General features: G+C 42.6%; 1 protein-coding gene across 1 annotated transcript in view; it reads right to left on the bottom strand.

Annotated features, from left to right (window-relative positions):
- Nucleotides 1-24,954, bottom strand: part of DGKQ (diacylglycerol kinase theta) — an 85,951-nt gene that overhangs the window by 27,245 nt on the left and 33,752 nt on the right. The window contains 11 exon segments of the mRNA XM_052701438.1: nt 430-468; nt 1,315-1,465; nt 1,721-1,782; nt 3,647-3,701; nt 5,710-5,800; nt 6,595-6,818; nt 8,096-8,196; nt 16,386-16,454; nt 20,723-20,876; nt 22,311-22,436; nt 23,148-23,233. Of these exon segments, the coding sequence (XP_052557398.1) occupies nt 430-468; nt 1,315-1,465; nt 1,721-1,782; nt 3,647-3,701; nt 5,710-5,800; nt 6,595-6,818; nt 8,096-8,196; nt 16,386-16,454; nt 20,723-20,876; nt 22,311-22,436; nt 23,148-23,233 (1,158 nt within the window).

A 24,954-nucleotide genomic window follows, 5' to 3' on the forward strand; every position in this document is an offset into this window, starting at 1 on the left:
AGGAAGAACTGCTGATTCTCTTCAGATTTCCAGCCACTGGATCCCAGCTCAGTATTATGCTGAGCTGTGATCTGTGTCAAACTGACCCACCAAGCTAAAGAGCAGCACCAATTTTAGCGCTGCAAAGACAGAACGGGGAGAAAGCACTCAGAAGTGCTTTAGGAGCACTGCTCAGCTCAAGTGGGACCTCCAACCTCATTTTCATGAGAGATTATCACCGCTTTCTGGTGCAGGTGGCATGAAGCTAACCTTTTATTAATAAGGTAACACTCATCCCCTGCTTGTCATAAATAGAATGTGTTAGATTTTGTCTGTAGGGCTTTTTGCTTATGAAGCATGAGTAAAGTACTCGGAGTTTGAAACCTCTACTGTAAGGCTGCAGTTTTGAAAACAGACTTTGTTTGCAATACTTAAAATCTTAATGCTTACCTTGTGCTTGATAAACATGACTCAGAGATACTACGTTTGCTGCAAAGGGCAAAAATATAAACACATAAAACCTCGGGTACATTTAGAGTAAATATTTAAAATATTTTTAAAAGTTACACAAATACAATATAAATAAATACTAAAAGTTATACAAATACGTAGGGAACCTCCAGCTAACACTTTCCCTTTGCTAAGTTTACTTTGCTACTTAGAAAAGCTAAACTGATTTTCATAAAAGATGGGTATGTATTATCCCAGGCATTTAGTTTAATTCCTCCTGAAGTTACATAAAAAATTGGGAAAAACGCTTCTTTTCCTGAAACAAGAAGCTTGATATTTTCCTGATATTGTTTACAGAATGCGTGTTTGACAGAGCAAAATTAATTGCACTGCTTTGAAAAGGGAAAACATTCTTTTCACTGAGTGCTCGCCTGTACGTGCACACACAGAGCTCACGTTTCTCTGTCACCAGGGACAAAGGGCATGGAGAATATGGAGGACAGCTCATGCAAAAAAAATCAGTCAGTACTGCTAAGGAGCATTTATGCACGAAGAATTAAACTGCACCTCTATAATTTGCCAAGTGTAAGGTATATTTGGTCAACTTCTAAAAAATGGTATTTTCACTAAAAAAAAAACTGTACAGTCACATATAACTCAAGTAATGTAGCAATCATCCTTTGAATAATGAGCTGGCGGATCTTTTGTGCAGCCATCAGCATGCTAATGTAAGTAAAAAGCTCCCTTCAGGGTAGCTGGCAGACAGATTTTTTGTAACAGAATCACAAGGTACAAAGAAAAACAGTAAGGAGCAACAGACACTACTTCACAAAAGAGCTTTGTGTATAACGGGGAGCAGATCTCAGATCACAGCTGTTTACTTACTTTTGATAGCTAATTCATCCTTGAGAATATTCATGTACTCTTCAGGGGAAAGCAGAGGTGGGAGCCCACCAACAAACATATTTACTTGTACAGCGGATTTACTGTTCTCCACTATGTAAAACCTTGTTTGATTCATCTGGCGTACTGAAATCTGCAAAAGTAAAAAATATAGACATACGAATGACATGAAATTTTGTGAGCAGGCAACAAAACTCCACATTCTTCTGCATTTAGTGACTACAGCCTCTACAGATGGATCATAAACAGCAACAAACTTTAGTCCAAGCGTTTGGCTTCTCTACAGATGAGCCATGTGGGACAGTAACTCAGCACTATTTTTCTTCTGTAAGAAAAGGGACCCCCCAGTTGCTACAAAAGAGGGATTTTTCTTCTCTTTCAGATATACCTTTCTTATGTCTTCGAGTCTGTGTAGAATCAGCTCCTGATTGTCCAACACCATGCGCTGAACTAGAGACAGAAAGAACATTGGTCAATGTCTGCGAGCAGTGCAGGTTAACATCAGGCTCAATTTAAACACACATACATCACCAAAATTTGAGGGAACATTCAGAACACGGCGTACACCTAACATCAAGGAATACGCAGACCTGAGCCACTCTTGTCCAGAGACAAACCATGAAGGTACTGAATTTGTTCACAGCTCTTAGACACCTTTGTCTCTGAAGACATGCAAAAGACAAGCGATCCTCTGTTACGAAGCCAACTGATGGACACTGGAAGACTTTACAACTACATTTCCTGACAACTAGCCAACAATTCCTGAGAACAACCAACTTCCATACTCTACTGAAACATTAGAACAATTTCAACAACTTCCAACTGAAGCAAAGCTGTATCACCGAATCATAGGTGATCCTCAGATAAGCTGATGATGATGATATGATGATTTAAAACAGCACAGGAAACTAACCAAGATTCACAAGGCTACAATAACTTTATAGAACCGAATTAACTGAAAAAGCTAATAAAAAAGAAGGTGAAGCTGTAGTTCAGTACTTGAATCACAGAGATATTTATTCGGGAACAGGCAGAATATCTTTACACCACTTACAGAATCCTTAGAGTTGAAGAAGACTTTTAAAGGTCCCCCCATCCAACTCCCCTGCAGTGTACATCCACAGCTCAATCAGGTGCTCAGAGCCCCATCCAGCCTGACTTTGAATGTCTCCAGTTATGGGCATTCACTACACCTCTGGGCAACCTGTGCCAGTGCTTCACCACCCTTACTGGAAAAAGCTTCTTCTTTATACCCAAGGTAAATCTCCTTCAGCTTGAAACCATTTCCCCCTGTCCTATCACAGCAGACCCTTCTAAAGAGTCTGTTCCCTTCTTTCCTGTAGCTCCTCTTTAGATACTGACGGGCTGCTCTCGGGTCACCTCACAGCCTTTATTTCTCCACGCTGCACAGCCCCAGCTCTCAGTCTGCCCTCAGAGAGGAGCTGTTCCATTCCGTGGGTCGTTTCTGTGGCCCTCCTCTGGATGTGCTCCAGCAGGTTTGTATCTCCCCTGTTCTGAGGACTCCCCACGCAATGCTCCAGGTGAGCTCTCACCAATGCAAAGCAGAGGGTCAGGATCTCCTCCCTCGCCCTGCTTGCCACAATTCTTTTGATGCAGCCCAGGGTATGGCTGGCTTTCTGGGCTGTGAGGGCACACTGCTGGACTCTTCATTGGCACGTCATTGCTTTGTTATTTAGTTACTTCTTTATACACTTCATTGGCTTTATATCTCTCTCCGTGACACCTTACAAATAAAGGAATGCAGCACAAACAGATGCAAATCTGCATAATATCTGCAGGCTCACAGGCTTGTTGAGCAATGCTTATACTGCATTTCAGTATTTCATAAGGCACACAGATACTCCTTGGACTGACCAAAAGAACCTCAAAAAAATGTGTCCTTTGAACTACTTCAGGACTTGAATTTGGTCTCATCTGAGGGCAAGTGCCAAGACAAAAGAGAAGGAAGGGAGCAAAATAAACGTTACACATAATCTTTCCTATATAACTGCAGTTAGGACATTTATGTCAGTTAAAGTTAGCTTCCCAAGACAAAGTTCAAAATATTAACATCCATCAGAAGCCAGTAATTAATCTCTGCGTGATGATGGAGAAACAGGAGGGAACTGTATGCCCACAGGACATGCATGACTGACAATAATCACCGTCACTTCCAAACAAGCATTCCAACGTGATGGTGAAGTTTCATTTATGATAGCAAGTATTTAAAAAAATTAACTAACTGTGACTGTGTTAAAATAAGTGCTTCAAGATCACTTACAGATGTGCCTTTGGTCAGTGCTCCTTCACTTACCTTGCTTACTGCCCATCAGCACTTCAACCAGCTTGAAATTCTGGAGGCACCCCGTCTGCCAAAAGATGGAGCACACAAAAAATACAAAAACAGTTTCCAAACACGATACAGTTTTGCTTGGTACTTACACGTTATGTTATCCACAGCGCACACAAAGAATGGAAAATTAAACATTTTAAGATCAATCTCAATTAAAACCATCCCTAAGATAGTCCTTCGGATTCAGCAGTCTCTCGCACACGCTGTCAAGCCGCTGTGTTCTTGACTACATGGGCATTCTAACAGCCCTACAGAGAAAGAACACCCACCAGGCACTGCTAACACCACTGGCTCAGCGACCAGCAGCCCTGCTAGGCTATATCCACAATGTATGTCCAGAGCAAGCGTGCAGGACAAGGAATGAACCTGCTCTTTGAGAAGATCAGCCAGGCACCAGGCTTGGCAAAAGCAGGCTCCTCAGCCTTCATCTCTTGCAGCACTCCATGGGCACTGATGGAAAGAATCTCTTCTTACATGACATGTCTCTCCTCCAAACTGTACTGCCAGCACTGCAGGGAACACCTGACTGCCTCACAGTTAGAGAACAAAGGCCAGAAGTTCAATCATCTGCTAGGGTTATTGTGCCCTGGAAACACACGACACTCAGGACTGAGCCAATCTCCCTTTTAGTATTGGAGACTCAGAGGATTAATGAACTTAGCTTGCATGCCGTGGACTAAGATATTAAAAGTCTCACCTATTACTCCTGATTTGCCTGAAATTTGATGACGGCTCTTTGGAGAGGATCTTCAGTGCATGCAAATTCTGGATATTAAAAAGTGTTTCCCTGTATATACTTCCATATAGACAACAGAGAACCAACAGCATCAGAGAAAATTGCGAGTGCTGCAGAGAACTAAGCCTTTCACAACTGCAAACTAGCTTCCCAAATATAGAAATCTGGAGACATTTTCCAAGCCTAGCTATCACATCCATTCAAGGCCAGGCTGGATGTGGCTCTGGGAAGCCTGGTCTGCACACAGCAGAGGGATTGAAACTGAATGATCATTGTGGTCCCTTTCAACCCAGGCCATTCTACAATTCTGATTCCATCTCGTTCAACTTATGCTTTTGTCCAGAGGTTTCAGACAAGAATTTCGAAGTTCTGTTAGAGGGTCTGCAACACCTGAAGAAAACTACTACAAACAAATCCTAGGATCATCCTGTGATGCAAAACAAGTGCTGCCACATACTTCACAGCATGTACACAAAGACAGAGGTCTACCACTATACCACCAGTTCCCAACAGCCAGCCATGTGCATGCCTCAAAGTGCCCTGTAAGGAACTGAATGCAGAAGATGATGGTTGCTCTCTGTGAGCATGGCTGTTCCCTGCAGCAGAGGAAGCGTGCTGATGGCTGCTGAGCTCACAAACTGCTGAATGAAATGCATACACTACAGATTCGTGTCTCCACAGCTGTGTGTTTGATTCAGACTGACAGTGCTTTGGCACACTTACAAGTTCTACCAACATGTTTCACTAAAGCTGTACTGTCTCGGCACCAAGCATAAAACAGGAAGGCTGAAAAGAGATCATATTGTGTGGACAACGTGCGTCTTCAAGGGATACAAGATGCACACAACCATTTTGCATCGAGGCTGGAAGGAACACAGATGGTAAGCCTTGTGGCCATTCAGCCTTGAGGTGATTCTTTGCAGAGTCAGAGACAAACATGACTGTCTTCGCAATGATTGCTGAAATTCCCCAGCAAGATAAGCAATGTATTTATATAGAGCTGTATTTAAAGACATATGCAGTCAGAGAAAGTGCACTGCATACATCAAAACTTGTGTTACAGGTAGATTTGTTTGACTGGGGAAGATTGACATTAACTTTCAGCATAGAGCAACTAGGTCCACCTCTGAAAGACTGAAAGATCCACAGAGGATTGCCTAGAAAGCACTAACAATATCAACATTAACAGCAAATGGAGCAATAAGAATCCTTCTCTGAGGAAAACATGTACAGCCCACCTGAAGGTCACCCAGGTGACACAGAGACGTGCTTATCATCTCGTATTTACCTGCCTTCCAAGTAATGGCAGAGCTTCTTTGATCACAGTCTGTGTAGTGCTATTCTTATTTACTCGAAGAGAAATATATGCCATTCCCTCCCTGGAAAGAAAAAAGCAATACTTACACTTCTCAGGACAACAATTTCACCTAATTGCACACCCTTCTTTTAACTAAATGGCAAATTTACTGCGAGTTTAGAAAGAGATTTGTTTCAAATGAAAATGTTCTTTAGTCAAATTCAGGGTCAGCCACATTAGACATGCACACACTTTAACCAGTCTTTAAAACTGTAGCACTGCAAATGAATCTGTTCCTATACACAGAACTAAACGAAGGTCCCAGGTGAAGTTTGGCAATGTAGTTGCAGTATTAAAATGAGCAAATGTTTACATTTTATTTCACTGCTTTTAATAAATAGGTTATCAGCTACTCTTCGCTGCTAAAAATGCTTAAAATGTACAGTGTCAGAGGTAAATGGAACAGACATTTTGCCTTTAATTTTTCCTCCTGTTCTCACATTAGAAGTTGTACTAAATTCTTTGTAATTAACACTTCTTACACAAGAACATCAAGCTGTCAAACACTGTGTATCTGTCCTCATTTGTTTGCAGACGCACTTAAGGTAAAGTTCCATTGCCTTGGTGAAATGCACAGCAACAGAACTGAACATACCGTGTTCTGTGCATCTAAAAGAACCCACGAGCAGGTTTACATGCACTGAAATGAATACGTATTTCTGTTTTTCAGAAAAGTAAGCAAGAGAATCCTTCAGTACAAAAGAAAAAACGACACTGTCTGTTACATTAATGAGATCTCGATGACTGAAACTTGCTGTGCAACTACAGAGGACAAACGTAGCTAAGGAAGGCAACTTCAGAGTAATAAGCACTCACCACAGCCAGGCAGGATAAATTCTGATCACCTCCTCATCCTTTGGTTTGGCTCTAATAATCCAGGCTTCGGGAACAGATTCTCGGAATACTAAGCCCAAGTTGCTGTCTTCTGCAGCATCATTCCTGTTGATAATGTCATCAGACAGCAGTGCCTGCTGCGTAAAGGTCTGCAGCTCATACTCCTGCTGGTCATCATTTATATAGTATGCTCTCAAAGCAGCTTCCTACAGCACAGAAAGATAAATTATCGTATCCACGAAATGGCACAGTAATACTCATATAGCCACTGATGTTCATGAATACCCTGCTTGCAGAATTACAACGTGTTTTAAGCACGGAACAATAGGGAAAAACAACAACAAAGTTTTGAAAGCAAATTTCCGTGGGAGAAAGCAAAAGAAAAACTGAGTTACCAGAGGGAAGGAATCAGTGGAAAGCACCGACCTGAGCACAGTACTTTTCTCAAGTGGCAGTCACTTAAACTCCACGCTTAAAAGCAAAATTCAGCACCAATAAGCAGGTGCAGTGCAGGCAAAATTTACTCCACAAGGAAGATGGTAAGTTACCCTGCATTTTGCACACACACTCTGCAGTGAACACAGCCCACTAAGTCTTTTAGGAAAACTGGCAGTAATCTAATCTAGAATTATATGCAGCAGCCTGACAAAATGTGCTTAAAAGTAGCAATCCTAAATAAAAGTGCTTCCAGCCTGCTGTGAAAATTTCCGAGGAGACTACTGATGTAGAATGTTAAAAGCGATTTTCAAAACTCCCACTCACTTTAAGCACGCTATCAAGATAACAATTCCAATGAGCTTTAACCTTCAGTAATTCTGGGGCAATGCATTCTGCAGACTCCCACGACAATTGCTTTATGACCTGGGAGTCCTCATCCTTCAATGGTGCAACTCCCCATACACCCCCTGGGCTATGCTCTGCACAGCATGGGATCTCTGCTTAGCTATAAATCAAGAACACGTGGCTGAGCACAGTCATCTTTTCACCCAATAAAGAACACTGAAACAGCTGCACAGTGGTCATTATGCCATCAATTCACTACTTTCACCATCAAGCAACAGATGTCAGTGTTGAAAGTGCAATGGTGGTGGCTATGCAGCATCAACTTCAAACAACTAGTGACTTGGAATGAGGAATGAGATCTAAGGAGCTGATTATCTCGTACACTGTACATATATCCTGAATACATCCAGCTCACGTTAGTAAAATCAGACTTTGTAAAAGGAAGGAGAAAGACTGCTTAACAAGTGATTTTCTGCTGCGCATGCTGCAGGACTCATTATGCAACAGACATCTAGACAATATCTACAGATGTTTTACAATAATTACATGAAGAAACCGAATTACATTAAAATATTCTAGACCACTTAGATATTTTGCTGTTGAGTTACATTTGTACAATATTATGCCTTTGAATATTGCAATATATGAATTATTTGCTCCTTCATGGCACTGCAGTATAGACCTTCATTGGGTATCTTACCACGACTTCTTCATTTTTTGCAATCCTTGGAACTGAAATCAGTCGAAATTGATTGCGTTTCACTGCATCACTCCCATCAAATATCTTTAACGTTTGTTTACCTGAATGAAAACAATTATTGTATTTCAATAAGGCACCCCTCAAATCACAAAGCTACCTGCACAGGAATCATACAACGGAACTATTCAAAACCAGCTTTTAACCCAGCTAATTGCTTTTTCATCACAACTTACAAGCCTGAAATTCTTTGTTCTGTCGACGTGCATTTAGAACAGGTGTACACTTATGGACAAAATACAGAAGAGTATTTTAAGTAACAGAAAATGTATCTGGGTTTTGGTTAAGAGACCACAATGCTTATCTCATCGCATTTTCATTCTTACCATTCATGACTGCCTTTGTTATTGACCAGCCCAACAGTGTGAAAAACAACACCAAACCATCACCTTCCAAACAGCTCCCACAGCACTGCCACGTCAGACAGCATCCCTCTGAAGGAAGACTGAAATAGCTGGTCCAGGTGACATGAGAAAGCAGAAGAACGGCACAAAAATGAGAAGAAAGCTGAAGCAACTGGAGCACTAGAGCACTTGGCTGTGCTGCGTGTCACGGCAGCCTTACGAAGGCCCTGCCCAGAGCACGGGGCGCAGGCTGCCAGCAGATGCCTGTGAAGGGGTGAAGCATTAAGGGGTGCAGACTGATCTTCCCACAAAGCTGAGGTAGGACCTGCTCTGCCAAAGTCCACCACAGGACCAAATTTTTGTCCTATTTCAGCGAGTCTTTTGGAAGCAGCAGTAAAGCGTGGTCAAGTTGTAAGAGAACAGGCAGCTCCTGAGCAGCTCGGAAGGCGAGCGAGCCTGAGAGTTCACAGCAGAGCTGGTGACAGAAGTCCCTCTGTGTGCAGCAGCGTGACAGAGCCGACCTCGTAATGGAGCTGCGCTGCGGGCACCAGAAGGCCGTACAGCTGGTCGGAGCTGATGGCTTGCAGATCTGAAGCGCTCCGAGGCTGGACACAAAGCCACGCGGCTGGTTCGTCGTGCAGCCTGCTAATGCGCGCTGTGATGGAGCTGTACTGACGTGGAGTGCAGCTTCATCTTTCACTTTCAGGTTAGGATGTTTCATGGTACTGAAAACCTCATGTTCTGAATTAGTACTGCCGTGCAGGTGTGAAGAGCTACACTGTTGAACTATGTTTAATGGTGAAAAAGGAGAGCTGGAGGAGCAAGTTAAACAAAATATCAACAGCTCATTGCTAGGTGGTGGCTGGAAGAAGCAAGCAAGAATCCCAGGCAGAAATCCACTGGTGTGTTTCTCTGCTGCAGTGAGGGCCTCTTAGTAAAGACTGCAGCAAATTACTGTTTTGCCAGAATGTTTCACTGATGCCCTGATAGCATTCACATACACTGTGTCTAATAGACGTGTTGGAACATCTTGACTCACAGGACATCAAACAAAGGTTGCAGGATGTTTCCATGTGTACTCTGTGACTCCCATCGAAAGCAAACACTGAGAACAAAAGGTTCTTCCAACTTTATGTTTGATAACAGCATGTTTTAAACAAGATTCTCGCCCTGAAAGAAAAATCCCACTGACAAAGATGGTTATCAGACTGACACAGGTCAGTCTGCCTTTGCTTAGCCTTGTCAAAACCTCATCTGGAGGACTTCACTCCAGTCCTGTGGTCTTCAGGACAAGAAGGACATGTACTGTACCAAGAGCAGGAATGACTCATACAAATGATGAAGGGGCAGAGGAACAAAAGTATCTCTCATACGAGGAGAGGCTGTGCGTGTCCTCAGTGGAGAATGAATGCTCAGGGAGTCTTATCCACACGTTCAAGTTTGTAACACAAGAGTGTCGGTGTGAGCAGAGAAGAGGCCGTAGACAGAAACTACAAACATTTTTTCTTAGGTTGATTTGCACTGTGAGATTGGTAGATCACTGGAACACGTTGCCTGGCGAGGCTGTGTGTCCCTGCTCTTGAGGATATCCAAAACCCAACGGGACACTGGACATCATTCTTTGTTTTCCAGTCACAGCATGGGCACATGTAAGCACTATCGACTCTCACTTCTGAACCATCCTTATAAGTCTACTGCCATTGCGCTGACATGGTAACAGATGTTCACAACTTTTTAATAGCAGAAAAAACGACCTACTCGTTTTAAAGCTGCTGGATTAATGTCAGAAAGAGTGATATTATTATAGAAACAGATATCTGCCACAGTGATCTGCATGGTTACTGCAGCACGGACAGATTGTAACCAGAAGACACTGTGTCCCGGGTGACCTGATCTCGGGTTAACACGACTTGAGAAAACACAACAAACATGTTACTGAAGCACAACCAATGTTCTGAACATGACCTTTCGTCACACCATCAAGATCTCTACTGTTTTCTTTAGCAGTCCAGATGGTAGACAACCATCTGAGAATAAAAACAGACATCCAAGTTTTCGTACTTGTTTTCATTCAATCTGCCTTTGTAGTCTCCTTGTAAGATACGTCCTGACAGAATCCTCAGTAATTTTATCTGGAGGTTTTTATGAGCTTTCCACTTCGTCAGATCAGACAAACATTGCACAGGGCTGTCTTGACTCAAACTGACTTGCAAGGAACAATTTGGATCTCAAGCATGTTCCCCTCACTGCAGCTCTGCAGTACGCTCAACCCTGCTTTCCTACAGTACAATTACTTATCATATAGAACAACTTCTATTTATGAGGACAAAAAAACCACCTCTAACTTCTTTTTCACTGTCCTCCTCACCGGGGTCACTTTTACTACAAACTGAGGAAAGCTGGCTTTCTTCTAGACGGGCTTCTGGGGACAAACAAAAAGCTGAACAGCTTCTTATTTGACCACAGTCACCTGGAAAAACATTTCTCTACTAATTCAAGTGCAAATCGTGACTGCTACTGGGGTGTCTTCTGTGAGTCTGTATACATTAAACTAACCCTGGACAAGAAGACCAAATATAATCACTGCTATCATTAAATAACGCTCTTTCACTCTCCTGCTCCAAATGTGAAGTTAAAGAGAATGATAACATTATGTAAGTGAGGTGCATGTCTCACCTTTTTAGTACTAAACTTTTTTAGTACTAAATTTTAAATTTAATTTAATTAATTTAATTTAATTTTAAATAAAAAATTAAATTTTTTAGTACTAAACTAAAAAATTATTGCTAATGCTAATATTGCTAATAATGAACAAATGCACTGAAATGTTATAATTTCAAGGAGTTACTGCCTAACTTATTAATATTTCACTGAAAAACACTTTTGCTTTAGAACTTTCATGTTTTTCCAAATGCACTAAACTAACAATACAATGTCTTTTCTCTGAAAAACATATTATTTATTATTACCTATCATTTTTATGGACTAGCCCCAGTAAGCAGCCGTGTTCCACAGGTTTGCTCACTGTGGAAAACAGAGCATCATCTTCAACTCAGCCAGAACTCTCAGCTGAAAAGAAAAGACTGCTCTTCGTGATTAGCCTTCTCAAGGGGAAGACAACTACAAGGTCAACTCCAGGCATAACTTACCAAATCATGAAACTAGTTTTATAAGGCCGATGTACTGGAAAAAAGATAAATAGCACTTCAGGACTCGTATCCCGTGACTTAAAGAAGTCCCCACAGAGGGGACAGCCTCTGAAAAGACTGACGTGTGGCTCATGGCAGAGAGCAGAAGATGGCAGAGTTTTTGCCCTTCAAGAAAAATACAGGCTTAATATCAAATGTATTGGTGGAACTTAATGTGAAAAGAGAGAAATTCTAGCTTATCAAGATCCATCCCTCCAAACAAAGCATGTGCTGTCTGCATGCCTTCTGCTCTCATGCAACACGCATCGCATGTGAATTTTGGGCTGTTTCATTATTTCCACTCAGAGCCTTTGAGGCAGCAGTAAAACAGGTATGAGACCTGTTTTTGTTTATCATTATCATTTATAATTTTATTTGGCTTCACAAGACACTACAGAACACTGATTCTTTCTTTTTCTGGATGCTTTTCCAAGAAAGCCACCAACAGGCTTGCCGCTTCCCTGAGCCAGTCTTCATGATCAGCTCAGACAGTTTCACAGCAGATCTGGATCGCAGGTTGTGTGACAGACACTCTTTCATGCCCATAGCCATCTGCTTACCCGTTTCCTCCAAGAAGATTTTTAGAACTTCTCCAATCACAGCTGTACACATCAACACTTCTGCTGGTTTCACTTGTCTTCCTCTTCCACTGCTTTAGGGCTCCCAGCGCATTTAAAGTGGATGTCAGCAGAACATGGGACAGATACAGTTATCTGGAAGTTGTTTTAGCAGAGCCCAATGGCCTTTTTTATGGCAGCTGCACATTTTGCTAAGCATCTTGAGAGGAAAAATCTTTGAATACCCACATGTGCTGCCCTTGGTCACTGCTGAAAACAGCGTATTCCTGCATGAGAACTACAGCAAAGGCTTCCTCTGCTCTGCCAGTAGGTTTGGCAGAAGACATTAACAAGCAGTAAGTCAGTGTCTTGGCTAAAACCAATAACAGAACATTGCATCCCACTTTGGAACACTATCAAATGACTGACACAAAAAAAAAAAAAGAAAGAAAGAAAGACAAAAAGAGGGAGAAATAGCAGTAAGATCTTCAGACAAGCCTTGTCACAAGGTCCCTTAAGACAGGTAGTAACATCAGCTAGTATTCTCTCCATACCCTTCTGGTAATGATGACACAGGGAGATTCTACAATATTCCCTCTTGAAGATACTTGCCAGAAAACCTCTTTAAATTTTCAGGAAGTGTGTTTAGAAAAAAAAATGCTTGACCTCCCTAAAAAAAGTATCTACAGTAGTAAATGTTTTGACCACCAGTCAGTAGGAGACATCAACGGTGAGAGGAAAACACACTGAGCAAGAGAGGGACAGGGTGACTGAGGGAGAACCAAACCAAACAGGCAGCAAAGCTGGGGAGCAAATGTTGTTACTGGGGAGGGAAGGGAACTGGGAGATGCTAGTGACAGACAGCTTACCAAAAGAAAATACAACACTCAGAAGTCTCAGAAAAGGCAGACAAAGAGGGCTGAGAGAAGAAGAAGAAAGAAAGGTAAGCACTGTCGTGGAAAAGTGAAACAAAACAAATGCAGCACATGATTTTTCAGAAGACTTGTTTTTCTTTTCCAAGCAGTTACAGGCAATTCAGCCAAGGAAATCAACACACACAACCTTTTCCAGCATTCAAGCCAGTACTTCAGAAAATCTTCAAATGCAGATTAAGGAAAACTAACTTGAGGAAGAGAAGTTTTCACCGTGACATCATGTACAGCATTTCAACTTGTAAGTTAATACCTCCTGAAGTACCATCAAACATAGAGGAGATGGAAAAACATCATCAATCATGCAGTACCTATAGTGGCTAAGCTTTAAAGTAAAAAAAAAGCTGTTGAGGCCTTACTATATGGAATTCAAGTGCCCTCAGTGTTTTATTGATTACTGGGAAGCAACCATGGCAGAATCCGATGTCCTTCCATATTCCCAGATCCCTGCACATTGACACAAGCCTAAGAGCCTGTAACGACTCATTTTTCATTTCAGGAACTTCTGAGGTGGCTCCTCTGGGTTCAATTTGTTGCATGTATACAACAAGTCACTGCTGCTTTTTATTATTATTATTATTATTATTACATTATTATATTTTCCCTCGCTATGTCTTCATATTACCATGAGATAAGGTGAATGAGTTTAAAGCTTGCCTCAGGCTTCTTGAGCCTGACAGGACACATCTGAGGTTAAAACCCTGGTATGCTTTTGGTTTCAGTATCTAAGTTTCATGATTGACTTAAAATATTATCAATTATCTTACTACAAGAGCTAAGAAACAAAGCAGATAGCAAGCCACTAATTCAAATTTTCTTCTAGTATTAATATAAAGACTTTGCACCTTTTCCCACTGGTTTCTTTCTACAGAAAGAGCATGCCTTTGCAGGCCAGTACTATTCATACAATCTTATTTTCAGTGCTTTTGAAAAACAGCTATCTGCAGAACATGGAAAGCTGGAATTAAGAAAAGCAACCATTTGGCAGAACATAATCAGTTCAGACACTCCTGGAAGACAGCATGGTAACAATCCTAAACCTGCAAAACACACTGTGTCGACACACAGAAACTAATGGATGGCTCACTCCAGATTCATATTGCACAGTTTTTGTTGTGTGTTCTCTAGGAACAAGCAGAGAAGGTCCAGCACACAATGACCATGGCCGTTTGGTATTTCAGCTGATTGGCTTTGACTCCCCGCATGCACAATGGCAGGCAGGCAAACCCCAACAATTTTGTCAGAGAAGTTAACAGAGAAGGCAATCCCTACACCCTGATGCAAAGGCGTCAGCCCCACACCTCACCAGTTGAGATCACTGCCTATGGGTGTGGAGGTCTCTAACTGGATGCACGGGAAGAGTACGATGGGGCTAAGAAACACTGAGGGGATGGACCCCTTGAGGAGAAAAGAGGGACCGAAGTGATGCGGGGAGGAACAAGCATGGGAAACAAGAGGGATAAGGAGATAAAAGGTGCTGGTCACACATCAAGAACCTGCAGATGGGTGCTCTTCATAGCCTGCACCTGGATCAGTTCTGTCCTGTCTTCTCATTAAAGGCTCCTTCTCACTTTTGGTGTTATGGAGCTAGGTGTTATGCTCTTCTGTACGCATGCGTTCATACGTGTTTTTGAAAACAGCAACTGAGTGGGTCTGCAGGTCACTGTCACCCACATATCCACAGTACCCAAAACCAGAGAATGGGTCTGCAAACCAACTCCAAGCATCAAGCAGGACCTACTGCCTGCAGAGTGAGCAGCCTGGGAGGAACGTGTGCAAGTGTCAGTAGATAAGGCACCTGGAGATGACAACCACTGGAGAGGGTCCAGGCCAACTACTAGAGAACTTGGGGGTGTATCTTGGGGATCCACTGAGAAACCTGGAAACATGAGGCTGCAGCAGCCTCAACTCTGTGGGGGCATCAGATTTGGAGGCCTCTAGCACAACTGAATGGAAGCTTTCAAACATTTCATCTTTTATTCCCAAATTCTTTAAGGAGATAGCTCAACAGGGATGGAATGATTCTACTTTCTAAATCCCAGCAAAGAGATTAGGATCTATACTGGTGTCTTTATTATGGAAACGCATTTAGAAGTGGTTTCCTTTAAGAGAACTATCATATTTAAACATAAGGAATGATTCTTAACATTTTCAACACAAATGTACCATCTGTTGCTGCATTCTCCAGTCCATAGAGGATACTTGAATCAAAAGACATAATCAAGGTTATATCCAGTTCAGCTGGACATCAGGGTTAAACCAATGCAATGCTGAAGGCCAACCATGCTCTCTTACTTATTAGTCATTAAGAGACTGCAGCTTCAAACACTGAGATACTTGAGATCACTGAGCCATAACTGAGTTAACTTTTTTTTAATCCAATCAACACTTCCAAATGTAGCACATTACCTGTGAAAGAGCTTTAAACAAACAAACAAACAAAAAAAAAAAAAAAAGAAAGAGGATACAACCCTGTTTGTTGATTTTGAATTTCTAGAGCAACCCAGGCAGCTGCACCAGGTAACAAGTATCATGCTTTTCTGCTTACTGCTAATAATATTGGGACTGGGCTGCCCCTTAAATCACGGCTGGCTTCAGCATCTGAAAAGTAAAGTTTTGACTAATACTAAGCCCAGAAAATATCAGAATTAATGCATTTACAAAATGCATTGAAAGGTGCCAACCTGGCTCAATCCTGCTGCGGGGGAATACGTTCACTTCTAGTACACCATGCCTGATCAAAGCTATAAATTCACCTGGTATCTTCAGTAAGATTCAGATCCAGCTGCCTTCAAGGAAGAAGTTTTGAAAAGTTACGATGTCCGGCCTTCAAATTATTTTCCTTTGTCTGGATTTTTAACACTATTCCTTCCTTAGTTGGTTACCATGTTGAGTGAGATGGCTAGCTGGGATTTATTCCTTTTCAGAACTAACTTAGTGCTGAAGTACAGAAGAGCAGAAAGGAAATTCAGGGGAACTAAATTTTGTGGCTGATTTAACAGGGTAATGAACAGATTGTCACTTCTGGTAATCTGCCAGTGGAAAGCAGAGATGAGATGGCAGGAGCCCTGGATGTGTGCTGGACCTCGAGCTGATACCTGGCACTACAAGAATCACTATTAAATATTTTTCATAAAGCAAAATCAATTAAGATTAAATGAGTTAAAGACCAGAATAGGTGAAAATTTACCACTTACTGTAACTCTACTTACTTGAATCTGTTGAAATTTGGACATCTTTTGCTGGCCCCTGTGTGGACCCATCAATATCATCCCCTTCATCTGTGAAAAAAGGAAGATTGTAAGGGAGGACTCCTTCTTATCTGAACCAGGCAAATAAAAGCTGTTTAAGGTTTCCACAGAAGATTAACACGAAAGAATCCAGTCAGAAGAAAGCAGCTCATTTCCTTCTGGCTATTTCAGAATAACAATCCATACCATGCAAAGTGTTAATAAAACACGACCCATTGCATTGCTGTGTAGCTACAGTGAAAGCATACATGAAGTCTTCCCACTGTTAGCTCTCATACTGCAGTGTTCCACCCCTTCTTCTGACGTGACATTTGCCTATTTACCAAATTACGTACAGCAATTCCATCAGTCAGTTTCAAATCTTGACAAATCAGTGCAGGAATTGTAGTTCTGTAGGAACAGGAACTGTAGGAACAAAAGCCAACCAAGTACTGATGGTATCATGCTTTTCATTCTCCCGCCCGTCCAAATTCTCAGCCTGTCTTGATTGGGCTACAAGCCAGGCAATAACTTTATAAAAAAATAGGCCTAGAGGCAGAAAGCAGGAAATTGAGGAACAAAATAACGGGGAAAAAAAGAACGCAAAACCAAACACCAAAACATGAAAAACAAAAACACAGAAGCATTAAGCTAGAACTTCAGACCAATAAAGGTGTGAGGGAGATGAGAATCTTAATAGAGGAAATCCTTCCAAGAAGCAGAATTACAACACGTGAAAAACAGTACTCAGCAGGAGCCCTGGAGACCAAGCAACCCACAGAACACTTGGCTAATGCTTCAACAGACGCTGGGAACAGCCGACAGCAAAGCATTTGAGTTGGGTTTTTTACGTACTTTTTTCTTTAATATGAAAGTAAATGAAATACTTTCCTTGTTTTCAGTGATCTACGGATGAAGTTTCAAACTGGAATGCTTTATACAATTTCACTGCAAGCAAAATCAAACTTCAAAAGAAGTGAATGAGAAAATAAACGAAATTAATTCCTGACCGCTTCCTACTGTCTTATTTTTCTCAGGTTAGGTGGAAAAGAACTGGTATCTTCCTTTTATGATTTCTTTCTCAGTCAGGATAGAAGGGAAATCTACACAAACAGCAACATGAAACTGTTGTAATGAAGTTCTCTGAACACTTCTGAAATACACTAAGGCAGGAGATTTGTGGGGCAGGCACGGAATGGCACGCATGAAACTTCAGTCTCAAATGGAATCTAACATCAGATTACACGGCCTTTCCCCTCTCATCCCACGGTGAGTTACCATTATGGTATCAGGCTCTTTTCTCCTCCTTCATAAAGCCCATCATCTCCTCTGAGCTGCTGTGTGTGTGAGAAGGAACGCAGAGGCTCCAGCACGGATGCATCCAGGCTGACAGACACCAGCGATCTCACATCACTTGATTCAGCATTAGGCGTGGGATGAGAAGGGCCTCTGAGGGCATACTGACAACTGACCAGTCCATCCACACAGCATTACTGTACAACAGCACCAGGGCACTTCTCCTTCCCCTCCACTCTGTCCCTGACCTGCTAACGGCTGATCTACGCAGCATTCTTCTGATTCAAAGTACTAAATGCACATTTTAATTAAAGGAATGCAAACAGCATTATTACTACAATACCTCGAATGTGAATAATAAAACCCGTACGTTAACAAGTGCCCGCTACACTGAAGTGAAAATCTTTCCCTTTCATCACTTAAAATAATGAAGGAGAAACTAGAAAGCACAGCTGTAGCCTTGGATGCTTCCCATCATGCTGGTCTGTATTCAAGTTTCATTTAGAAGTGATTTACAAATCAAAAAAAAGAGCTGAAGTCCGACAAACTAAAAGAGTACACCACTGTTTCAAAGATAAACTTGTTTAGTATCACAGACACCAGACCAAAACAGGCTGTTTAAAAGGCTCTTGATTAACTTTTGTTAATAATAACAAACGTTCCTTCACTAAAGCTTTTGGGAGACTTGTCAAATACCAAACAACACACAAATCAAGATTCGTAAGGACTTTTCTAGTATAAACGAGCTCATCTGGATTATTTATTTCTGGTATTAAACTGGAAGAATTAAAGATTGCATTGCTTCCAAGTACGTACTGTACTTCCCCTGGTGAGGAGGCAAATTCATTAAAAAGAATAGTAATTCACTGAGAAAAATCAGGCCCAGCAAGAAACAAGCCAAATAAGACTCCCTGAGCACTGCACAGTCTCACAGCTCATTTCACAGAATCACAGAATCACAGAATGACAGAATTTAGGGGTTGGAAGGGACCTCCAGAGCTCATCGAGTCCAACCCCCTGCCAAAGCAGGTTCCCTACAGCAGGTCGCACAGGTCGGCATCCAGGCAGGTCTTGAACATCTCCAGAGCAGGAGACTCCCCCCCTCCCTGCAGCCTGTTCCAGTGCTCCTCACCTCACTGCACAGAAGTTCCTTCGCACATTGGTGCAGAACTTCCTATGCTGCAGTTTCCGGCCGTTTCCCCTTGTCCTGTCTCCACTCACCACTGAAAAGAGTCCGGCCTCGCCATTCTGCCCCCACACCTCAGATACTGACAGACCTGGATCAGGTCCCCTCTCAGCCTTCTTTTCTCAGGGCTGAACAGACCCAGTTCACTCAGCCTTTCCTCATAGCAGAGATGCTCCAGGCCCCTCACCATCTTGGTGGCCCTCCGCTGGACTCTTTCCAAGAGATCCCTGTCTGTTTTGTACTGGGAGCCCAGAACTGGACGCAGAGCTCCAGATGAGGCCTCACCAGGGCAGAGCAGAGGGGGAGGATCACCTCCCTCGACCTGCTGGCCACGCTCTTTCAATGCACCCCAGGATGCCATTGGCCCTCTTGGCCACAAGGGCACACTGCTGGCTCATGGCCGACCTGTCGTCCACCAGGACACCCAGGTCCCTCTCCGCAGGGCTCCCCTCCAGCAGCTCATCCCCCATCCTGTACTGGTGCATGCAATTATTCCTCCCCAGATGCAAGACTCTACACTTGCTTTTGTTAAACCTCATCCGGTTTTCTTCTGCCCAGCTCTCCAGCCTGTCCAGGTCTTGCTGAATGGCAGCACAGCCTTCAGGCTGTCAGCCAATCCTCCCAGCTTCGTATTGTCAGCAAACTTGCTGAGGGTGGCCACCATCCCCTCATCAAGGTCACTGATGAAGATGTTGAACAAGGCCGGACCCAGCACCGACCCCTGAGGAACACCGCTGCTTACAGGCCTCCAACCGGACTCTGCACCACCAACAACAACCCTCTGTGCTCTGCCAGTCAGCCAGTTCTCAACCCACCTCACTGTCCACTCATCCATCCCACACTTCCTCAGCTTTGTTATAAGGATGTCGTGGGGGACAGTATCAAATGCCTTGCTGAAATCAAGGTAGACTGCATGCACTGTTCTCCCCCCATCCACCCAGCCAGTGACAACATCATAGAAGGCCACCAGGTTGGTCAAGCACGACCTCCCCCTGATGAACCCGTGCTGACTGCTCCTGATCACCTCCTCTTGTTCCAGTTGTCTGGAGACGACATCCAGTACAAGCTGTTCCATCACCTTTCCAGGGAATTTCAGTGTATGCACACTGAGTAGGCTTAGCGTCGTCCTGCAGGAGCATCACTGCTGCTATACCTTCTGAGTACAGCAGCACACGGTTCCTACAGCACATAACTGCCAACAAGCACACTAAATGCAACCCCAGAACGGAGTTTGAAGCAGAAAGCTCAAGAGCAACCTGTCAGACTGATAAAAGAGCCGCTGCAAACATCCGACTTTCAAGACCTGTATTTTACCTACTTTGTGTATTGTATTCAGCAACAGAATCAAAATATCAATCAAAAAATACTTCAGTGGTTCAAAAGAATTCACTTGATCCTAAAGAGCTGTCAAACAAACATACACTCTAGATGGCAGCAGAACATTACCCTGCTAAATACATGACTTTCAGCACAGAAGCACTTGAAGAGAGGCAAATAACAATATTCTTACACATGACAAGCTAAGTAAAAAGCAGGTTTATCGGCAAGTGTTTATGCAAACAATAATCTGCTAAGAAAACTTCTGGAGTTTACATTTTTACTTTCTGTATGCTCACTATTGAAGGAGCAGCTTTCCCATTGCCCTGTGGCAGCAAACAGAAGTTTCAGCAGTTTGCACACCATGCATTTACAACCCCTACCCTGCCCATCACATCAGCAAAAAGCTATAGCACTGCCACAGAATCAGCAAAAATCAGCCATCGTGGGCTCCGGAGGACTAAAGCACCAGCTTAACCACACACATCAATTAGCTGCACGCAGCTTCAGAAGCTTTTACCTGATTCTGTTTGCAGGTTTTCTGATATTCGAAAGCAGTGCAGCTTGCTGAAGTTGCGAGAAAATAACTGCACGCAGCTCGGAGGAAGAATCATGTTCCTTAATCGTCCAAAGGTACACTCTGGTGAGACAACTACGTAGCAAGCAGCATGAGCCTGTGAACAGGAGCATCAGTTAGACATCATCTGAAACACCAAGAAAGCGAATGTGTACGTAACAAAATATGTTCTGCACTGGCAAAAACCTGGCGAGGATGTTTACAGACCTTTCGTACGTCACTTTCTTGACATCAGCCATTGTTTCACACTAGGTTTTAATTCTGTTCCATCGAGTTGTTAAACGAGGAACGGTGGAAAGTTTCAACAAGTGAAGAAACTACAAGTATGACAAATCTGCTCTCTTGCAACCTAGTAAATTTTAGACAGATATCTGGAAAAATTAGAATTCTGATTTCAGGCCGTGATCTTCTGTCCTACACGGATGCTTCCTGAGGTACATGAGAAAGGCAGACAGCTTAAACTGAAGAACTTTTAAAGAGCAGTAACCTGATTTTAGTGTAAGCATATAGGCAACTTGCTGGCAAGTACTAGCTTGCAAAATTCTGGGGTAAGATATGTTTGAAGTTCTATTGCAAGACACATCTGGCCTGCTTCTGTCTTTTTCATTGTCCTAGGTGCTCCACTACTGTTGACCACGCATGCCCTGTAACTGTGGCCATGCTGCGCATCACGTTGGTGAGGCTGTTTGCAGAGAGCTCCTGCCACCTCAGAAATCAAGAATCAGATTCCAAATACGAAAAACGCTACTTTTAAAATAAATAGATAAATGATTCAAACGATATCTGAAATATTGCACAGCATCAGGCTTCCATTTCAAATGATTGCCACATCGTGTGCCTCACCCTGCATTCTATGACAAACTGACTTAGTTCACCAGATGCACATCTCGGTTCCCACCTGCATGTGGTGCTAATTTACACCGCAATCATCTCTCAACAAAAGGTAGTATTCAGTTGAGGGACTAATTCTGATCTGCACAGCAGCTTGGCATTCATGAAGGCTACTGAAGGACACAGTCACACTGCAGAGGAATCAAGCGTCAGTGGTGTGGAAGGAAAAAAAAGACAGAAGCTGGCGTTTGCTACTGAAAATGAAATTCCAGGTTAGGGCTATTCGGTACTGGCAGAGGAATATGCATATTGGAATGTAACTCTTTGACCTTTTGGAACACGCGTGAACTAAAAGAGCTTCAGATTTTTGCATCAAAATTAACTGCGTGCTTACAAGCTGAAATCTTTAAGCATAAGTTAGCTTCAATTTAATTTTAATTCCATTGTTCATACATTAACTGTGATTTTGCAAACTGCTCATGTTAGTGCCTAAGGGGAAACAAAAAAACAAAACATTTTCTTCCTATTTCATAAATAGGCTGGAAAGAACCTTAAGGATTATCTAGCCTAAGTTCCCCTGCTACAGGCAGGCATGGCACCAACTGATATAGACACGCACGCATGTAAGTATTTCACATAAGCATACATTTTCCATATATAAAAATATACCTGGTTCCCACAAATATACCCAACAACGTACCAGGATGCCACACCATTCACATCTCATGCCGGACAGCACCTCAGAAGAGCCACAGGTTTTTTTGCAAACTTCACAACGAGCTCCTGAAGGAAGGTTTCCCTCCCTCCAGTGGTGATGGTAAGTGTCCTGGTAGGAAACATCACAGCTTAGCAGGATTACACCTGACAACAGCTACAGACACACCTTCAACCTAATTTTAAATGAGTAACTCAAAAACCTCTAAGAAAGCAGATCTGGAGTGTTATTTTTTCACTAAAAGTAAGATCCTCAACAATCTTGTATTTCACAGGAAGAACTTATCAAACTACCCAAACATTTATTACACACTGCTTTGTCTCTGCAGTCCACCAGAACTAAACATTCGTAAAGATTGAAAAGTAAGTCCTGGAAGAGCAGTGCTGCACGTGTGTTGGGCAGTGGGAAGTCAGGAAGTCTCATCTCTGACAGACTGCAGGAAGACAGAAATGTCATAATGTTCACCAGGGAACAGCTTACACTACAGGAAAAACATAATTTCATACCAACTTCTGCAATGTAAGTATTTAGAAAGATGCCGCATATTGGTTTCGGCTTTTAATTAGGACACTGTATACAATGCGCAGACTTTTCAGCAAGAGTTCTGCAAACCTCAAGTTCAACTCACTATCTGCAACACATTCCATAGCCACCCGCTGCAAAACAGCTTTGTTAACTGTCAGCCTGTGCAAATTAAAAAAAAACAAACACCCAGAAAACAAAAAACAAAACGTTCAGGACTCTTGTCTCCCACGCCTCTAGCCCTTATTTTTGCAGTGGAAATGCGTGAGCACTTTCTGCAGCAGACAAACTGACACTTACGTGGTCCTGGTGCCCATCCTGGTGACACTGCCGGCAGTCACTGCAAGCAAACAGGATGCAATCTGTGTGGACATGCAGCTCACAGACTGAAATGATGAAAACAACACAATCAGAGTCTCTCGGCTCCTGCAGCTCCTCTCTTCCTTCCTCCCTCTCTCCTATACCTTTCTGCAATACCTTTCTCCCTATCTCCAGTACCTTTCTGCAATATATTTTAATCCTTTCATGCTCTCTCCTGTTCAGCAAAGATAGGCAATAAAAGATTACCAGCACTACCCTGAGTGTGGCTCCGTTTCCTTTGTGTTACATTAATGCACCAAATGTGAGGAAAGGCTGAGCTAACTTTGCTTACAATTACTACTTGCCTTTTCATACAGCAAGCTGAATTTGTTGCAACTGTTTGGCTTATTACAGCTTTGTATCACCTTCTCATGGGAAGAGCTGCCTGCTGTAGTTTTCTCTCTCCTGAAGTCTACCCTGATTTAATCAAATCCAAAAAACTCCATGTTAGAAGCAGGAACAGAAAGTTCTGCATCTGAACATTGAGTATTGAGCCTAATGTAAACGATCTTCCTGAAAGCAAGCTCCAAACCCTTTCCAAACCCAAAGGATCCCCAGCAGGTGAGGGGCAGAGTGCAGCGCCCTCAATGCTTCATTTGCTCAGGAAATAAATCCTCTTCATTACTGGATGAGCACTGAATTTTAAACTCATCCAGAAGAAACGGGTACATTCATCCTGGAAATCTGTCTAAGCTATGGCAGCACATTGCAAATCACAGTTTTGTTGTCAGGAAAAGGAAAATGACACTTTTTCTCACAGCTTTCTGTTAAGTAGGCTTCACACCGCCTTCCAAAATACCTGAGATACTTCGGCCAGAAGATTTAGGCAAGCCTGAGTGTGTTGGGTAAGTTTCTTTATTTCTTAAAATCTAGCTTGATATATCAGATGTGAAAAAAAAGAGTGCGTAGGAAGAAAAAAGTTAAAATAGCTAAAGAAACCCCAAACACAAAAAAATAGCTTCAATATCTAGCTTCTGTTGCAAAGAATATCTATTCTATCTATCACAAAGGCTAGGCCAGTTCTCTAAGGAAGACACACGGATGTATGAAAAAGAAATATTTCTAGCTGCTTTTTAAAGCAGCTTGTCTACACGAGCGCTCTGGGAAGGCATTCAACTTCTTGGTTAAGTACACAAAAGTAAGAGGAAAGGGTCAAGATTCTCCAAGTGTAACTTTTTTCACTGTAAATTGATCCATTGGTGATTGATCCAAGCATGTTGCAACAGTCTGAAGAGTGCAACCTCAAGACTGAAAGGCAGAACTGCGAATGTTATCTATGCTACCAGAAAGCACCCTGAAAACAGTACTCCACCTCCTGATGTGTAATACCTCATTTTGAAGAGCTCTGGAAAAGGTTGCACCAACACTGCGTTACTCCAGCCCTGAAGAAAGCCATCATCTGCCACCACACTGCAGCACAGCCATCTCAATGTTCACGGGCAGTTCTCCTCCTGGGGACTGTCCTGAGCTCAGCAATCTTACCTGAGCTGTGACACAGTTCCTCCTCAGCTCATGCTCCCCCCTAAACCGTGCTTATAGACAGAACAGGCATATTTTACTGCTCAATAAATTCAGCCACTAGGAAAACTAGGTGCTTTGAGTCACAGCTTCGCTAATGGCAAAGGCTTCTGTCGACCAGATTATGGCTCCAAGGAATTAATGAAAACCTTTTCTGTATCATTAACTCTGCTAACGCAGCCACACACTGCCCTCTGCAATCGCAGGTAAGAATACAGAAGGTTTTAAA

Source organism: Tympanuchus pallidicinctus, unplaced genomic scaffold (assembly GCF_026119805.1).
Source record: "Tympanuchus pallidicinctus isolate F22 unplaced genomic scaffold, pur_lepc_1.0 scaffold4, whole genome shotgun sequence".
Classification (NCBI taxonomy): Eukaryota; Metazoa; Chordata; class Aves; order Galliformes; family Phasianidae; genus Tympanuchus; species Tympanuchus pallidicinctus.